The 14,908-nt window shown below is 44.1% G+C and overlaps 1 protein-coding gene across 12 annotated transcripts in view; it reads right to left on the reverse strand.

Annotated features, from left to right (window-relative positions):
- The window catches only part of LOC110536586 (netrin-G1-like), a 262,043-nt gene that overhangs the window by 166,541 nt on the left and 80,594 nt on the right, over positions 1-14,908 (reverse strand). For all 12 annotated transcript variants that reach the window (XM_090189733.1, XM_090189735.1, XM_036935168.2 and 9 more), the window contains exon 3: positions 5,593-6,236. In XM_090189733.1, the coding sequence (XP_090045859.1) occupies positions 5,593-6,236 (644 nt within the window). The remainder of the gene's footprint in view (positions 1-5,592; positions 6,237-14,908) is intronic.

Here is a 14,908-nt window from a genome sequence, read left to right on the forward strand (position 1 = left end):
GATGTTGAGTATGGTGTTTTGTGGGTACTATTTAATGAAGCTGCCAGTTGAAGACTTGTGAGCCGTCTGTTTCTCAATCTAGACACTAATGTACGCGCTGTTCTGTTAAGGGAGTAGTACAAAGCATTGTACAAGATCTTCAGTTTCTTGGTAATTTCTCAGATGGGACAGCCTTCATTTCTCAGAACAAGAATAGACTGATGAGCCATTTTGAGCCTGTAATCAAACCCACAAATGCTGATGCTCCATATATTTAACTAATCTAAAGAAGGCCAGTTTTATTGCTTCTTTAACCAGCACAACTGTTTTCAGCTGTGCTACTATAATTGTGAAAGGGTTTTCTAACGATAAATTAGCCTTTTAAAATGATAAACTTGGATTAGCTAACACAACGTGCCATTGGAACACAAAAGTGACGGTTGCTGATAATGGGCCTCTGTACACCTACGTAGATATCCCATTTAAAAAAATCAGATGTCTCCAACTACAACTTCCTGACTGATGTCTTGAGATGTTTTTTTCAATATATCCACATAATTTTCTTTCCTCAAGATGCCATCTATTGTGAAGTGCACCAGCCCCTCCTGCAGCAAAGCAACCCCCACTACATGATGCTGACACCCCATTGCTTCAGGGTTGGGATGGTGTTCTTCAGCTTACAAGCCTCCCCCTTTTTCCTCCAAACATAACGATGGTCATTATGGCTAAACAGTTCTATTTTTGTTTCATCAGACAAGAGGACATTTCTCCAAAAAGTACGATCTTTGTCCCCATGTGCAGTTGCAAACCTTAGTCTGGCTTTTTTATGGCGGTTTGGAGCAGTGAATTCTTCCTTTCAGGTATGTCGATATAGGACTCGTTTTACTGTGGATACAGATACTTTTGCATCTGTTTCCTCCAGCATCTTCACAGGGTCCTTTGCAGTTATTCTGGGATTGATTTGCACTTTTTGCACCAAAGTACGTTCATCTCTATGAGACAGAACGTGTCTCCTTCCTGAACGGTATGACGGCTGCGTGGTCCCATGGTGTTTAGACTTGCGTACTATTCTTTGTACAGATGAACATGGCGGTTGGAAATTGCTTGTAGACTTGTGGAGGTCTACATTTTTTTTCCTGGGGTCTTTGCTGATTTCTTTTGATTTTCCAAGGAAAGAGGCACTGTGTTTGAAGGTAGGCCTTGAAATACATCCACAGGTGCACCTCCAATTGATTCAAATTATGTAAATTAGCCTATCAGAAGCTTCTAAAGCCATGACATAATTTTCTGGAATTTTCCAAGCTGTTTAAAGGCACAGTCAACTTAGTGGATGTCAACTTCTGACCCACTGGAATTGTGATACAGTGAATTATAAGTGAAATAATCTTTCTGTAAACAATTGTTGGAAAAATGTCCTAACCGACTTGCCAAAACTATAGTTTGTTAACAAGAAATTTGTGGAGTGGAAAAACTAGTTTTAATGACTCCAACCTAAGTATATGTAAACTTCCGACTTCAACTGTATATAAATAAGGTATTTCTGTTTTTTATTTTTAATAAAAGTGAACATTTTTGAAAAACCTGTTTTCGCTTTGTCATTATGGTGTACTGTGTCTAGATTGCTGAGGATTTATAAAAATGTAATCCATTTTAGAATAAGGCTGTAACGTAAAACAAACTGTGGAAAAAATCAAGGGGTCTGAATACTTTCCGAAGGCACAATTCATTTGATGATACAGCAGTAACAATACAAGGATATAACATCTATAGAAGAGACAGACAGGTGCGCCTGTATATATTCAGAGTCATATCCTTGTAATGCCTAGAGATATTACTGTATGTGTTTTGTAAAGTCATTCCGCTGCGTCACTTCTTGTTTTATAAGAAACATTAATGTGCTGGAAATTCCAAATTGTTTGGATAGTCATATGGAATCATGTAGTAACCAAAGGAGTGTTTAACAAATCAAAATATATTTTAGATTTTAGATTCTTCAAAGTAGCCACCCTTTGCCTTAATGACAGCTTTGCACACTATTGGCATTCTCAAATATAAAATATATTTTGATTTGTTTGACACTTACTACATGATGCCATATGTGTTATTTCATTTCATTGATGTCTTCACTATTATTCTACAGTGTAGAAAATAGTAAAAATAAAGAAGAACTTGAATGAGTAGGTGTGTGCAAACTTTTGACTGGTACTGTATGTGTGACTGCTAGATGGACACACACACTACATGTCAATGTTTTTAAATGTATGTAAATTGCCTTTTGTCTGTAATGTATTATTCGTTTTGTGTCGGACCCCAGTAAGACTAGCTGTCGCCGTTGGTGTCGGCTAAATCAAATCAAATCTGCCTGTCTGCCTGTCTGTCTGTTGGCCTGTCTGTGGGCGAGACGAGGGAGAGAGAGATGAGGTGGGGAAGGCAGGGAAAGAAGGAGGGAGACAGAATAGAGGGGAAGGAGAGGGAAAAAAGTGGAGAGTGAGGGGGGAGGGAGGGAGAGTGTGAAGGAGGGATGGGGAGAGAGGGGAGGGAGAGAGAGGAGGGAGAGGAAGGGGAGGGACGGAAAGAAGGAGTGAGGGAGAGGGAAAGGGAAAGAGGAGAGGGAGAGGGGTGAAGGATGGGAGGGGGAGAGGGAGGAGGGAGGGGAGAGAGAGTCGACTGACAGATAGGTGGAAGAGAGGAGGGAGAGAAAGAGAAGTGGGAGGCAGGGAAACAAGGAGGGAGAGAGAATGGAGAGGGAGGGGGAGAGAGAGAGGGAGGGAGACGGTGAAGAAGGGATGGGGGAGAGAGAGGAGGGAGAGAGATAAGAGGAAGTGGAGGGAGGGAAAGCAGGAGGGAGAGAGAATTGAGGGAGGAGGAGGGAGAGAGAGGAGAGAGACGGGAAGAGGGTGAGAGGGTGGAGGGGGCGAAAGAAGGGGAGGGGGAAAGGAGAGAATTAGGGGGGATAAAGAGGAGGAAGACAGTGAGAAAGACAGTCGATTGGTTGACGTGTTTCTTTTCCCATTGACTACTATGTATTGACATAAAAGTCAAACCTTTGACACTCATCTTTTCCCATTGAACCTAATGTATTGAGATAAACATTGACCCGGTGACACTCATCTTTTCCCATTGAACCCAATGTATTGAGATAAACATCGACCCGGTGACACTCATCTTTTCCCATTGAACCCAATGTATTGAGATAAACATTGACCCGGTGACACTCATCTTTTCCCATTGAACCCAATGTATTGAGATAAACATCGACCCGGTGACACTCATCTTTTCCCATTGAACCCAATGTATTGAGATAAACATCGACCCGGTGACACTCATCTTTTCCCATTGAACCCAATGTATTGAGATAAACATCGACCTGGTGACACTCATCTTTTCCCATTGAATCCAATGTATTGAGATAAACATCGACCCGGTGACACTCATCTTTTCCCATTGAACCCAATGTATTGAGATAAACATCAACCCGGTGACACTCATCTTTTCCCATTGAACCCAATGTATTGAGATAAACATCGACCCGGTGACACTCATCTTTTCCCTTTGACTGCAATGTATTGAGATAAACATCGACCCAGTGACACTCATCTTTTTCCATTGACTGCAATGTATTGAGATAAACATCAACCCTGTGACACTCATCTTTTTCCATTGACTGCAATGTATTGAGATAAACATCAACCCTGTGACACTCATCTTTTCCCTTTGACTGCAATGTATTGAGAAAAACATCAACCCTGTGACACTCATCTTTTCCCTTTGACTGCAATGTATTGAGATAAACATCAACCCTGTGACACTCATCTTTTTCCATTGACTGCAATGTATTGAGAAAAACGTCCAGCCTGTGACACTCATCTTTTCCCTTTGACTGGAATGTATTGAGATAAACATCGACCCTGTGACACTCATCTTTTCCTATTTACTTCAATATATTGAGAAAAAACCTTCTAGCTACACGTCTTCTATTTCTGCTCCTGAACAACCCACTGTTCCTAAGCCGTCATTGTAAATAAGAATTAGTTCTTAACTGACTTACTAAAAAGTAAGTCATGCAACATCTCAAGCTAGAGAAAATGTGCTATTTCATTATTGGATCTGCAAATACATGTTATGATATCTGGCACCCTTTCCTTTCTTTTTAGGAGACATGGACCGAGCTAATTTCACAGCGCCATAAAATAACCTAAATTAGAATTTGTGTCACTATCTTTACTCTTCTTTTCTTTCTGTTTGATTGTATCTTTGTTTTTCGTTATTTGATTATATCGCTCCAGTTCTATGTCTTACCTCTTTACGTCTGGTATTGGGGTGGGGCTCTGTTGGAGCATGGGGGGTTGTGGTGGGTTTGATGTGTTAGGGGATCAGTGTGGGTTCTGCCCTCTACTTGTTTGTCTGTATTGTCTCTCATAAAAAATACCCTATAAAAAAAAAGTTGTAAAAAATAAACACCTCCCTCTGCAACTGGTTCCTGGACTTCCTGACGGGCCTCCCCTGGGTGGTGAGGGTAGGCAACAACACATCCGCCATGCTGACCCTCAACACAGGGCCCCTCAGGGTTGCGTGCTTAGTCACCTCCTGTACTCCCTGTTCCCCTAAGACTGTATACTCGCGCACGACTCCAACACCATCATTACATTTGACGGTGATAGGCCTGATCACCGACAACGATGAGACAGCCTACAAGGAGGTGGTCAGAGACCTGTTAGTGTGGTGCCAGGACAACAATCTCCCCCTCAATGTCAGCAAGACGAATTGACGGTTCTGTAGTGGAGCGGGTTGAGAGGAATTATCATGGTCCACACACACCAACACATGAAGAGAACATGACAATGCCTCTTCCCCCTCAGGAGGCTGAAAAGATGAATGGGCCCTCAGATCCTCAAAACGTTCTACAGCTGCACCATTGAGAGCATCTTGACTGGCTGCATCACCGCTTGGTATGGCAACTGCTTGGCATTCAACTGCAAGGCGCTACAGAGAGTTGTGTGCACGGCCCAGTACATCACTGCGGCCGAGCGACATTCCATCCAGGACCTCAATACCAGGCGGTGTCAGAGGAAGGCCCAAAATATATTCAAAGACTTCAGCCACCCAAGTCATAGACTGTTCTCTCTGCTATCGTACGGCAAGTGGTAGCTATGCATCAAGTCTGGAACCAACAGGACCCTAAACAGCTTCTACCACCAAGCTATAAGACTATTAAATAGTTAGTTAAATAGTTAAACAATAGCTACCCAGTCTATCTGCATCGACCCTTTTTACACTAACTCTATTGACTCATCGCATACGCTGCTGTTACTGTCTATTATATATCCTGTTACCTAGTCACTTTACCCCTACCTATATGTACAGTACATATCTACCTCAATTTGTATTTGTATCGAAATGAATCCTGCTGTATCCATCCTTCTGTCCAGAACCACACATTGCATTAATATGCACTCATTCAAGTGCAGGAAATATAATTTGCCAATAGTGACTTGATACTAATATGCACTGTAGCCACATACCAAACCCATAACATAATAAATAGCATGTGAACCCAGTCAGCCACTGCTGCGACGGAAAACAAAGTAGTAAAAATGTATTGTGAGAGCTTACCTTCCCTGGACCTTGATGTCAGAGATGGCATAGAAGTATCTGGACAGGTTGTTCTCGTCTACCATGGTGGCCCCTGTGGCTGGTCGGAGGAGCCGGACCCTCAGGTCTGTAATGGTGAAGAAGTCTCTCAGGTTCTTGGTGGTGTCTAACTGACCGTAGAGGGATGCCATGTTGTGGAGCCGTGGTCCGGCGAACAGTGCAAAGCGGTCCTTGATCTCGAAGCGCACCGTCTTGTCATACTTCCACACGTAGCCCCTGGAGTATTCCTCGGTGCAGATGATGTCCAGGAGAGTGTGCTGGGTCAGGTCCTGGACAGTCTTGGCATCCATGGTGAAAGCGTCCAGACAGTCTGTGGCGTAGAACTGGTAGGGTTGCCAGGTCTTACCGTAGTCCAGAGACTTCTCCAGAACCATCTGTTCCGGGCGGCCTGACTCGAAGGTGACCACGATGTCGTCGGTCAGCTCGATGGTTTTGCTCCAGGACAGTGTGATGTTGACCAGTAGGGCCTTGGGGTACTTCTTCCAGGAACTGGACTGCCAGAAGGTTGTGGGGTTGCGGCCCTCGAAATCGAACATGAGCTCCGGTGGATGGGCCAGGTCCTCGTTTTCGGCATCACATTCATTGTTACACATGTACGGGTTCTCCTGAAAGAGAGGGGAAAATAAAGACAGAGAAAGAACGACATTAAGGAATTGAAATGGTAAACAATAACACAGGTACCCAAAGCTTATTTTTACAAGCCTTGAGTTCTATGTGTAGCCATACAGCACAGAGCCCTAGTACGACCATGACTCTGCATAATTTGAATAGTATTGATGTGATGTTGGGTCCAGGGCTCCAGCTGTGGTACTAAATGAATCTAAATGAGGGGCTAGCCTATTAGAAAACACCCGGAGACACATTCATGTTTTATGGGGCCGTTTCGAAAAAGTCACCCCTCCACCACGGACTTACAACACCCCTCTTCTCATAGCCAGACTGCAAGAACCAAAGGAGCTCCTGCGTGGCGCAGTGGTCTAAGGCACTGCATCTCAGGGCTGGAGGTGTCATTATGGACCCTGGTTCAATTCCAGGCTTAACACAACCGGCTGTGATTGGGAGTCCCATAGGGCAGTACACAATTGGCCCAGTGTCCTCTGGGTTACGGTTTGGTTGGGGTAGGCTGTCATTGTAAATAAGAATTTGTTCTTGCCTGGTTAAATATAATTTTTTTAATCTGTCAGGATCTTGCATTTGTATCTCATATCATCTTCCCTGTATCATTTATGGCTAAGCACTATCACCCATAACATTATATACCCCAGTAGATATAGAAGTCCCAAGGGGTGGAGAGAGATTAACAAGGAATACCTTGTGCCTAATGTCCTCGTGCGTAGCAGGTATAACGTGAAGGTCAATCTAACAAGAGGAGAAAAGCCCGCCATCTTTCCACAATCATTTTGTTGCATGAAGCCTGGCTCAATATGAATTTAATGGCTGGGAAACTCAAGAGGTGTGCCTTTTGTCAATTCTGTCTTTGAAGGATGAAAAATATACCATCCAACCTCCAGTTCAAAGTCAAGGGTATCAAGCCAGAGAGAGGGAGAGCAAAGGAAGGCAGAGAGCAGAACTTAAAGGACCTCTCTCCCCCTCTCTCTTTCCCTCTCTTGCTCTTTTGAAAAGAGGCAGACAGGCAGGTGAGCAGGCAACGCCTCAGATTCATCAAGACCCTTTCCTCTAGAAAACAGCCTCCTCAAAACATTGGTACGGTTTTCCACAAATCGTTACACCGCCATGTTCTTCCTTCCCCGGGGCTACAGCCTGCTGTCTGCCGCTGGACTAAGGGGAGGGGGGTACTTCAGGAAGGACCTTTCAACAGAGACGCTCCTCCAATTCACCAGGACAAGATAATCCACCACTTGATTAGGTGGGAGATGTCAGTGTCTGTGTGGTTCTGTGGCCAGGGCGATATAAGAGGGGAGGTGCTCTCTGTTCGGGTGATGTAGGACAGGAAAAGGAGGCAGGAAGACAAAAGGAGAGAGAGAGAGAGAGAGAGAGAAATATATATGTTCCTGCTAATAAGCTTTGCCGTTTTTTCTTGTCCTCCAAGGCAAGGTGAGGATAAAACATGTCTGTGCCGGGCATTTAGCCTTCTAACTGGCCCAGAGTCACATTAATATCCTGTCTAGCCAATCCCCCACAGTCCTCTGAGCGCTGGACAAAGGGAACCAGGGAGTGAGCAGTAGGCTGTGAGAGGAGGGCTGGCAGCGGAAATTTCCACTTGGGTTTCAATGGGCTACACAGTCAGGAGGTTGGGGCTGCCATTACCTGCCATCTGCTACCCTGTACTGTGTCTACAGAGGGCTCGTTAGCTGTAGGTTACTGGGACTTTGGGGATTAGAAAATGACTATAAAGGAAGTGTGGGATACCATCCTCTGGATGCCCCTGGGCACATTGAACTGGATTATTCAAAAGAAGTGGAACACTCAGGTTTCCATAGTTATGGTAGATAAAAAACAACGTGGCATTATGTACTCGATCTACGGGCAGCATTTTTCTGAGTTTTGTAATATTTACTAGGTCGAAACCTAAATCTCATGAAAACATGTGTTACTTTGGCGGGACACACACACACACGGACACACACACACACACACATACACACAGACCTCCATACACATTTAGTCTAATCAGACAAAGATGTATCCTTATCAATTTCTTTCACCAGAGGCTGGAAATCTGCAGCTTAGCACCTGGCAACCTTGGCTAGCCGTGGAGATCTCCAAACACACAGGTTAAAACCTTTCATTACTGTCTCCTCCATACTCACAAAATACAGCCTTATGAAAATCAATACCCTCGCTCTCCGGTCACGCTGTACGGGACCACTCCTTCCTTCAGAGAGGAGATAAAGCCCTGAGCACCGCAGCCCAGTGGAAATCAATGGTGAGACTTCTGTTTTATTTTATGGCACTGACAGCTCTATTAGCCGATAAATGGTTTGGCGAAACAGTATAATAATTGACACTGCAGCTAGCGAGCTTCGCTGCTACACAGCTCCACCCTATCCAGACGTAATTACCCAGGATGTTTCTATTAATCCTAATCTGATCAACTAGCAGCAGCAGACGAGGGACAAGACAGCAGCCATAGATTACAGTGATGACTGACTGGAGCTGCTATCTGCTGGATGGAGGTAGTGGAGCGGAGAGGTCACGCTAAATTGGTGCTAATGGTATCAGCGACCCCCCAAAACACACTAGGTTAATCTAATCCCCGGTGTCGGTGATGAAGAGAGATAGGAACGTGTAGGTGTGTGTGTGTGTTGGGGGGGGGGGGGGGGGTTGGTACTATCTTCGTGGGGCAGCTCTAATTGTTGCTGTGTCTATTTACAACGTTCTGCCTAATTTCACCTCCTGACTGAGACAAAAACAGCCCCGTAATGAATCACAGTAATTCCAGCCTTTCTTTTCTTTCGTTCTCTTGTTGTTCTCTAGACAAATGTTGTTTGGTTGGGTCATCGTCGGGAAGTGGTTTTCTCATGGTTGGCCAACCAAGGCTTTCCCAAGGAGACACATAACAGATAGAGCAATTTGCCTAACACACACTGGGGAGAGATGGAAGAGGTGGTTTCTACTATTTGAAACGCTTTATTTGTTATGTCTATACCAATCAGGTTAAAACGGTTCGTCTCTATTTCAGCTAGCAACGCAAACATTCACTTGAGAAAATAATACATGCTATTGTGTAAAACCCAACCAGTATTATTCCACAAAACATCCCACCAAAATTAGCTTATCTGTATCTCATAATCAAACATATCTATTATATCAAAAGAAGGAGAATAAAACAATATAAATCGAAAAGACAAAGAATATAATGATTCTATAATTATCAAGAGTATAGGATTAGTACGAGCGAGACTATACAGTGGGGCAAAAAAGTATTTAGTCAGATGCCAATCGGGGCGGCAGGTAGCCTAGTGGTTAGAGCATTGGACTAGTAACCGGAAGGTTGCAAGTTCAAACCCCCAAGCTGACAAGGTACAAATCTGTCGTTCTGCCCCTGAACAGGCAGTTCTCTAGGCTGTCATTGAAAATAAGAATTTTGGTCTTAACTGACTTGCCTAGTTAAATAAAGGTAAAATATGAAAGTTCTCCCACTTAAAAAGATGAGAGAGGCCCGTAATTTTCATCATAGGTACACTTCAACTATGACCGACAAAATGAGAAAACAATTTTTTTTTGCAAATTATGGTGGAAAATAACTATTTGGTCACCTACAAACAAGCAAGATTTCTGGCTCTCACAGACCTGTAACTTCCTCTTTAAGAGGCCCCTCTGTCCTCCACTCGTTACCTGTATTAATGGCACCTGTTTGAACTTGTTATCAGTATAAAAGACACCTGTCCACAACCTCAAACAGTCACACTCCAAACTCCATTATGGCCAAGACCAAAGAGCTGTCAAAGGACATCAGAAACAAAATTGTAGACCTGCACCAGGCTGGGAAGACTGAATCTGCAATAAGTAAGCAGCTTGGTTTGAAGAAATCAACTGTGGGAGCAATTATTAGGAAATGGAAGACATACAAGACCACTGATAATCTCCCTCGATCTGGGGCTCCACGCAAGATCTCAGCCCGTGGGGTAAAAATGATCACAAGAACGGTGAGCAAAAATCCCAGAACCACAGACCACAGAATGACCTGCAGAGAGATGGAACCAAAGTAACAAAGCCTACAATCAGTAACACACTACGCCGCCAGGGACTCAAATCCTGCAGTGCCAGACGTGTCCCCCTGCTTAAGTCAGTACATGTCCAGGCCCGTCTGAAGTTTGCTAGAGAGCATTTGGATGATCCAGAAGAAGATTGGGAGAATGTCATATGGTCAGATGAAACCAAAATATAACTTTTTGGTAAAAACTCAACTCGTCGTGTTTGGAGGACAAAGAATGCTGAGTTGCATCCAAAGAACACCATACCTACTGTGAAGCATGGGGGTGGAAACATCATGCTTTGGGGCTGTGTTTCTGCAAAGGAACCAGGACGACTGATCCGTGTAAAGGAAAGAATGAATGGGGCCATGTATCGTGAGATTTTGAGTGAAAACCTACTTCCATCAGCAAGGCATTGAAGATGAAACGTGGCTGGGTCTTTCAGCATGACAATGATCCCAAACACACCACCCAGGCAACGAAGGAGTGGCTTCGTAAGAAGAATTTCAAGGTCCTGGAGTGGCCTAGCCAGTCTCCAGATCTCAACCCCATAGAAAATCTTTGGAGGGAGTTGAAAGTCCGTGTTGCCCAGCAACAGCCCCAAAACATCACTGCTCTAGAGGAGATCTGCATGGAGGAATGGGCCAAAATACCAGCAACAGTGTGTGAAAACCTTACAGAAAATGTTTGACCTCTGTCATTGCCAACAAAGGGTATATAACAAAGTATTGAGATACATTTTTGTTATTTACCAAATACTTATTTTCCACCATAATTTGCAAATAAATTCATTAAAAATCCTACAATGTGATTTTCTGGATTTTGTTTTCTCATTTTGTCCGTCATACTTGAAATGTACCTATGATGAAAATTACAGGCCTCTTTCATCTTTTTAAGTGGGAGAACTTGCACAATTGGTGGCTGACTAAATACTTTTTTGCCCCACTGTATATAGTTCAATAGAAGAACATACTGTATATAATTGAAGAGCGGGACTGAGCAACCCCAACCCCATGCTTTGGGCCGTGCTGCATTGTATTTTGGCCGAGGGAGGGTGGCAAAGAGGGAGGCTAGTGTTAAAGTGAATAAGATATGGCTGTGCAGCCCTGACAGCCCAGGCCTCCCCCTTACGTGATCACTGATAAAGGATGTGACTTGGGGAATATAAATTTAGTGGCTACTGACAGGCAGGCGTGATGTATGGGCCCAACCAATCAAACAAATCCTTTTGTGTGACAGATGTTTCTGACTTGTAACCCAGATCACAGATTGCTCCCTCCCTCCTGTTGTTCTCTCTCTCTCTCTCTCTCTCTCTCTCTCTCTCTCTCTCTCTCTCTCTCTCACTCCCTCTCTCTTTCTCTTTATTTTTCACACTAACGGAAACAGGAAACAGTCCAGCCCAAGGATTCCTTAAAAAGTACATATTGCAATGGTGTTGATCACAAAACACTGATAACACGGCTTACATCATTTTTGATGACAGGTTTTATGAGTCACCCAGATTATTTGTCTCACGTGTCTAATTATATTCTATTCAACAATTGTGTTTTGCTTATCCTCTGTGATCTTTCCTCTGTGATCTTTGCAGTACAAACACCAGTATTGAACATGCACGCACGCACGCGCACACACACACACACACACACACACACACACACACACACACACACACACACACACACACACACACACACACACACACACACACACACACACACACACACACACAGATGGATTATAGTGTTTGCTAGAGTTTATCAGTAAACAATCCAGATGGCCCAGATGAGGAAATCCCTTCCCACCACATGGCACAGTCAGGGTTTCAGGTGGTGTCCTGTAAGACAGCCCTCAGAAGGACAGCTAGTAGAAATCATCTGGCCAAGGTCCCTCTGTCTGAATGAGGGGGAAAAAAATCACACAACTTACCAGTCTTTCTTTTCCCCTCCCTTCCTCCCTCCCTTCCTTCCTCCCCCCTACCAACCTCTACTACCCCCCCCCCCCCCCCCCCCCCCCCCCCCCCGCCCCGCCCTCAGTAGCCAGGTTGGGGTTAAACCTAACCCTTCTGCATTAATGAGACCTTTCTGCACTGGCCAATGGGCTCGTTTGAAGCAGTGCTCTCTCATTTTATATCTCCCTCCCTGCCTCTCTCTCTCTCTCTCTCTCTCACGCTCCCTCTCTCTCTGTCCCTCCTTCCTGGCCATACTAACATCATAAGTGAAGTCTCTCTCTTGGCGTTTGGCGCTGGTTGACACAGACACTTGGGTTTAACCTCGATGCTGTGTGAATATCGGAAGCTGTCGCCCAGATTACAGTGAGGTGATAGATCCCTGCTAAATCCTGTCATGGATTACAATTACATTTTCAAACAGCTCAGGGTCAGGCAGGGGTCAACACGACTACATGGTGGTCAATATGAAAGAGAGAAAGAGAGAGAGAGAGAAACAGTAAATATTCTGCGCTACTCATTCACACCAAGAGACATTATACCATGTAACATCTAACAATGAAACCTGGCACCTTGGTTTGGAAATGGGAGAGAGAGAGAGAGAGAGAGAGAAAGAGAGAGAGAGAGAGAGAGAGAGAGAGAGAGAGCAGGAGAGAGAGAGCGAGAGAGAGAGAAAGAGAGAGAGAGAGAGAGAGAGGGAGAGAGAGAAGGAGAGATAGGGAGAGAGCAGGAGAGAGAGAGAGAGAGGGAGAGGGAGAGAGAGAGAGAGAGAGAGAGAGAGGGGGGGGGGGTGAGAGAGAGAGAGAGGGGAGAGAGCAGGAGAGAGAGAGGGAGAGAGCAGGAGAGAGAGAGAGAGATTTGATGTCTCAAAGCTGAGCTGATAAAATATTATATTTGTTGCTAGCAGTGGAAGGGAAATTCAATACTGATCTAATGCTGCTGTGTGTGTGCGTGCGTGTTGTGTATCCTCGCTGCAGTGCAGGTGAACTCTCCCATAGAGAGGGTTATGAGGCGAGACCATGTGTAAATGTCCACGGTTCCACCTAGCACACTCCACAGCTGACCATTTAGCAGATTCATGAACCTTAAAACAATGTGTGGAAGCCTCTGCAACCTCCCTCAACGCATTCGTAGGATATAAAAACAATTTTATATTCTATTATATTTTATATGTCATTGAGAGCTCTACAGGGTGCACTTGTGATATGGATGGGAGGCATGGCAATAGATATAGCTCTTACTTTAAGAGATGGTAGATATTTCTCAGATGCGAGGTGACACTTTCAACACATTTTAACCAAAGTATCTTATTTCATCTATACTGAGTTGGAAAAAAATTAAGAACACCTCCCCCTTTGCCCTCAGAACAGCCTCAATTCGTTGGAGCATGGACTCTAAAAGGTGTCGAAAGTGCCCATATTGACTCCAATCCTCCCACAGTTGTGTCAAGTTGGCTGGTAGTGGATCTCTACTCCGAATATCTTGTTCCATCTCATTCCACAGACGCTCAATTGGATTGAGATCTGGTGACTGGGCAGGCCACCGCAGGAAGCTGAATTCACTGTTATATTCGTGGAACCACTCCTGGACAATCCTATCCTTGCGGCATGGGGCATTAACCTGCTGAAGAAATCCATTTGCAGATGAATACACTGCTGCCAAGAAGGGATGCACCTGATTGGCATTCAAACGTTCCTCCACTTTTACCATGAAAACATACTACCCACACCATCACCACCAGCCCCAGCCTGCAATGCCGACATGCGGCATGATGGATGGATGAACTCATGTTGTTTTCACCAATGTTGTACTGGACTGTCAGTTGACTAACTGAAGCCCGTCTGTTGCTCTGCACAATGAATGTCAGCCTCCTTTTGAGTGGTGGACTAAAAAGCCAGCCGTGTTACAGTTCTTGGCACACTCAAACCGGTGCACCTGGCACCTACTACCATACCCCGTTTTAAGGGACTTAGAGGGACTTTTGTCTTGCCCATTCACCCACTGAATGGCACACATATACCTGTACAATCCATGTCTCAATTGTCTCAAGGCTTACAAATCCTTCTTTAACCTCTCCTTTCTCCTCCCCTTCATGTACACTGATTGAAGTCGATGTAACATCAATAAGGGATCATAGCATTCACCTGGTCAGTCTATGTCATGGAAAGAGCAGGTGTTCCTAATGTTTTGTGCACTCAGTGTATATCTCCATTCAACATTAAACAGACAGGTGATGTATTATAAATAATATTGAGAAGTAGTATGAATTATTGAGATGTGTACATGATAATACAAAGATACACCTGTAATGACAAGGGTATCTATCTATCTATCTATCTATCTATCTATCTATCTATCTATCTATCTATATCTATCTATCTATCTACATATCTCGCTCTCCCAGGTAGGGATGTTCAAAATAAAGTTTTCTAGGAGCATAAAAGGGCATAAAAATCCCCCTTTTATGAAAACTTTATTATATTGGTATGGTGGTAAGGATCAACTTTAAAGTACATTTTTCAAACAAGTCCAAATAACATGTCCACAGACAACGACGCTCAACATGTTTCATTTAAGTTTGAAACCACAACAGCACATCTCAAATAGTTTCCCCACTGCTTGCAACACGACAGAATGACTTCGTAAATAAAACATTGGTGTCCATATTTCAACT

Source organism: Oncorhynchus mykiss, chromosome 11 (genome assembly GCF_057628025.1).
Source record: "Oncorhynchus mykiss isolate SJ-2025 chromosome 11, ASM5762802v1, whole genome shotgun sequence".
NCBI classification, from domain to species: domain Eukaryota; kingdom Metazoa; phylum Chordata; class Actinopteri; order Salmoniformes; family Salmonidae; genus Oncorhynchus; species Oncorhynchus mykiss.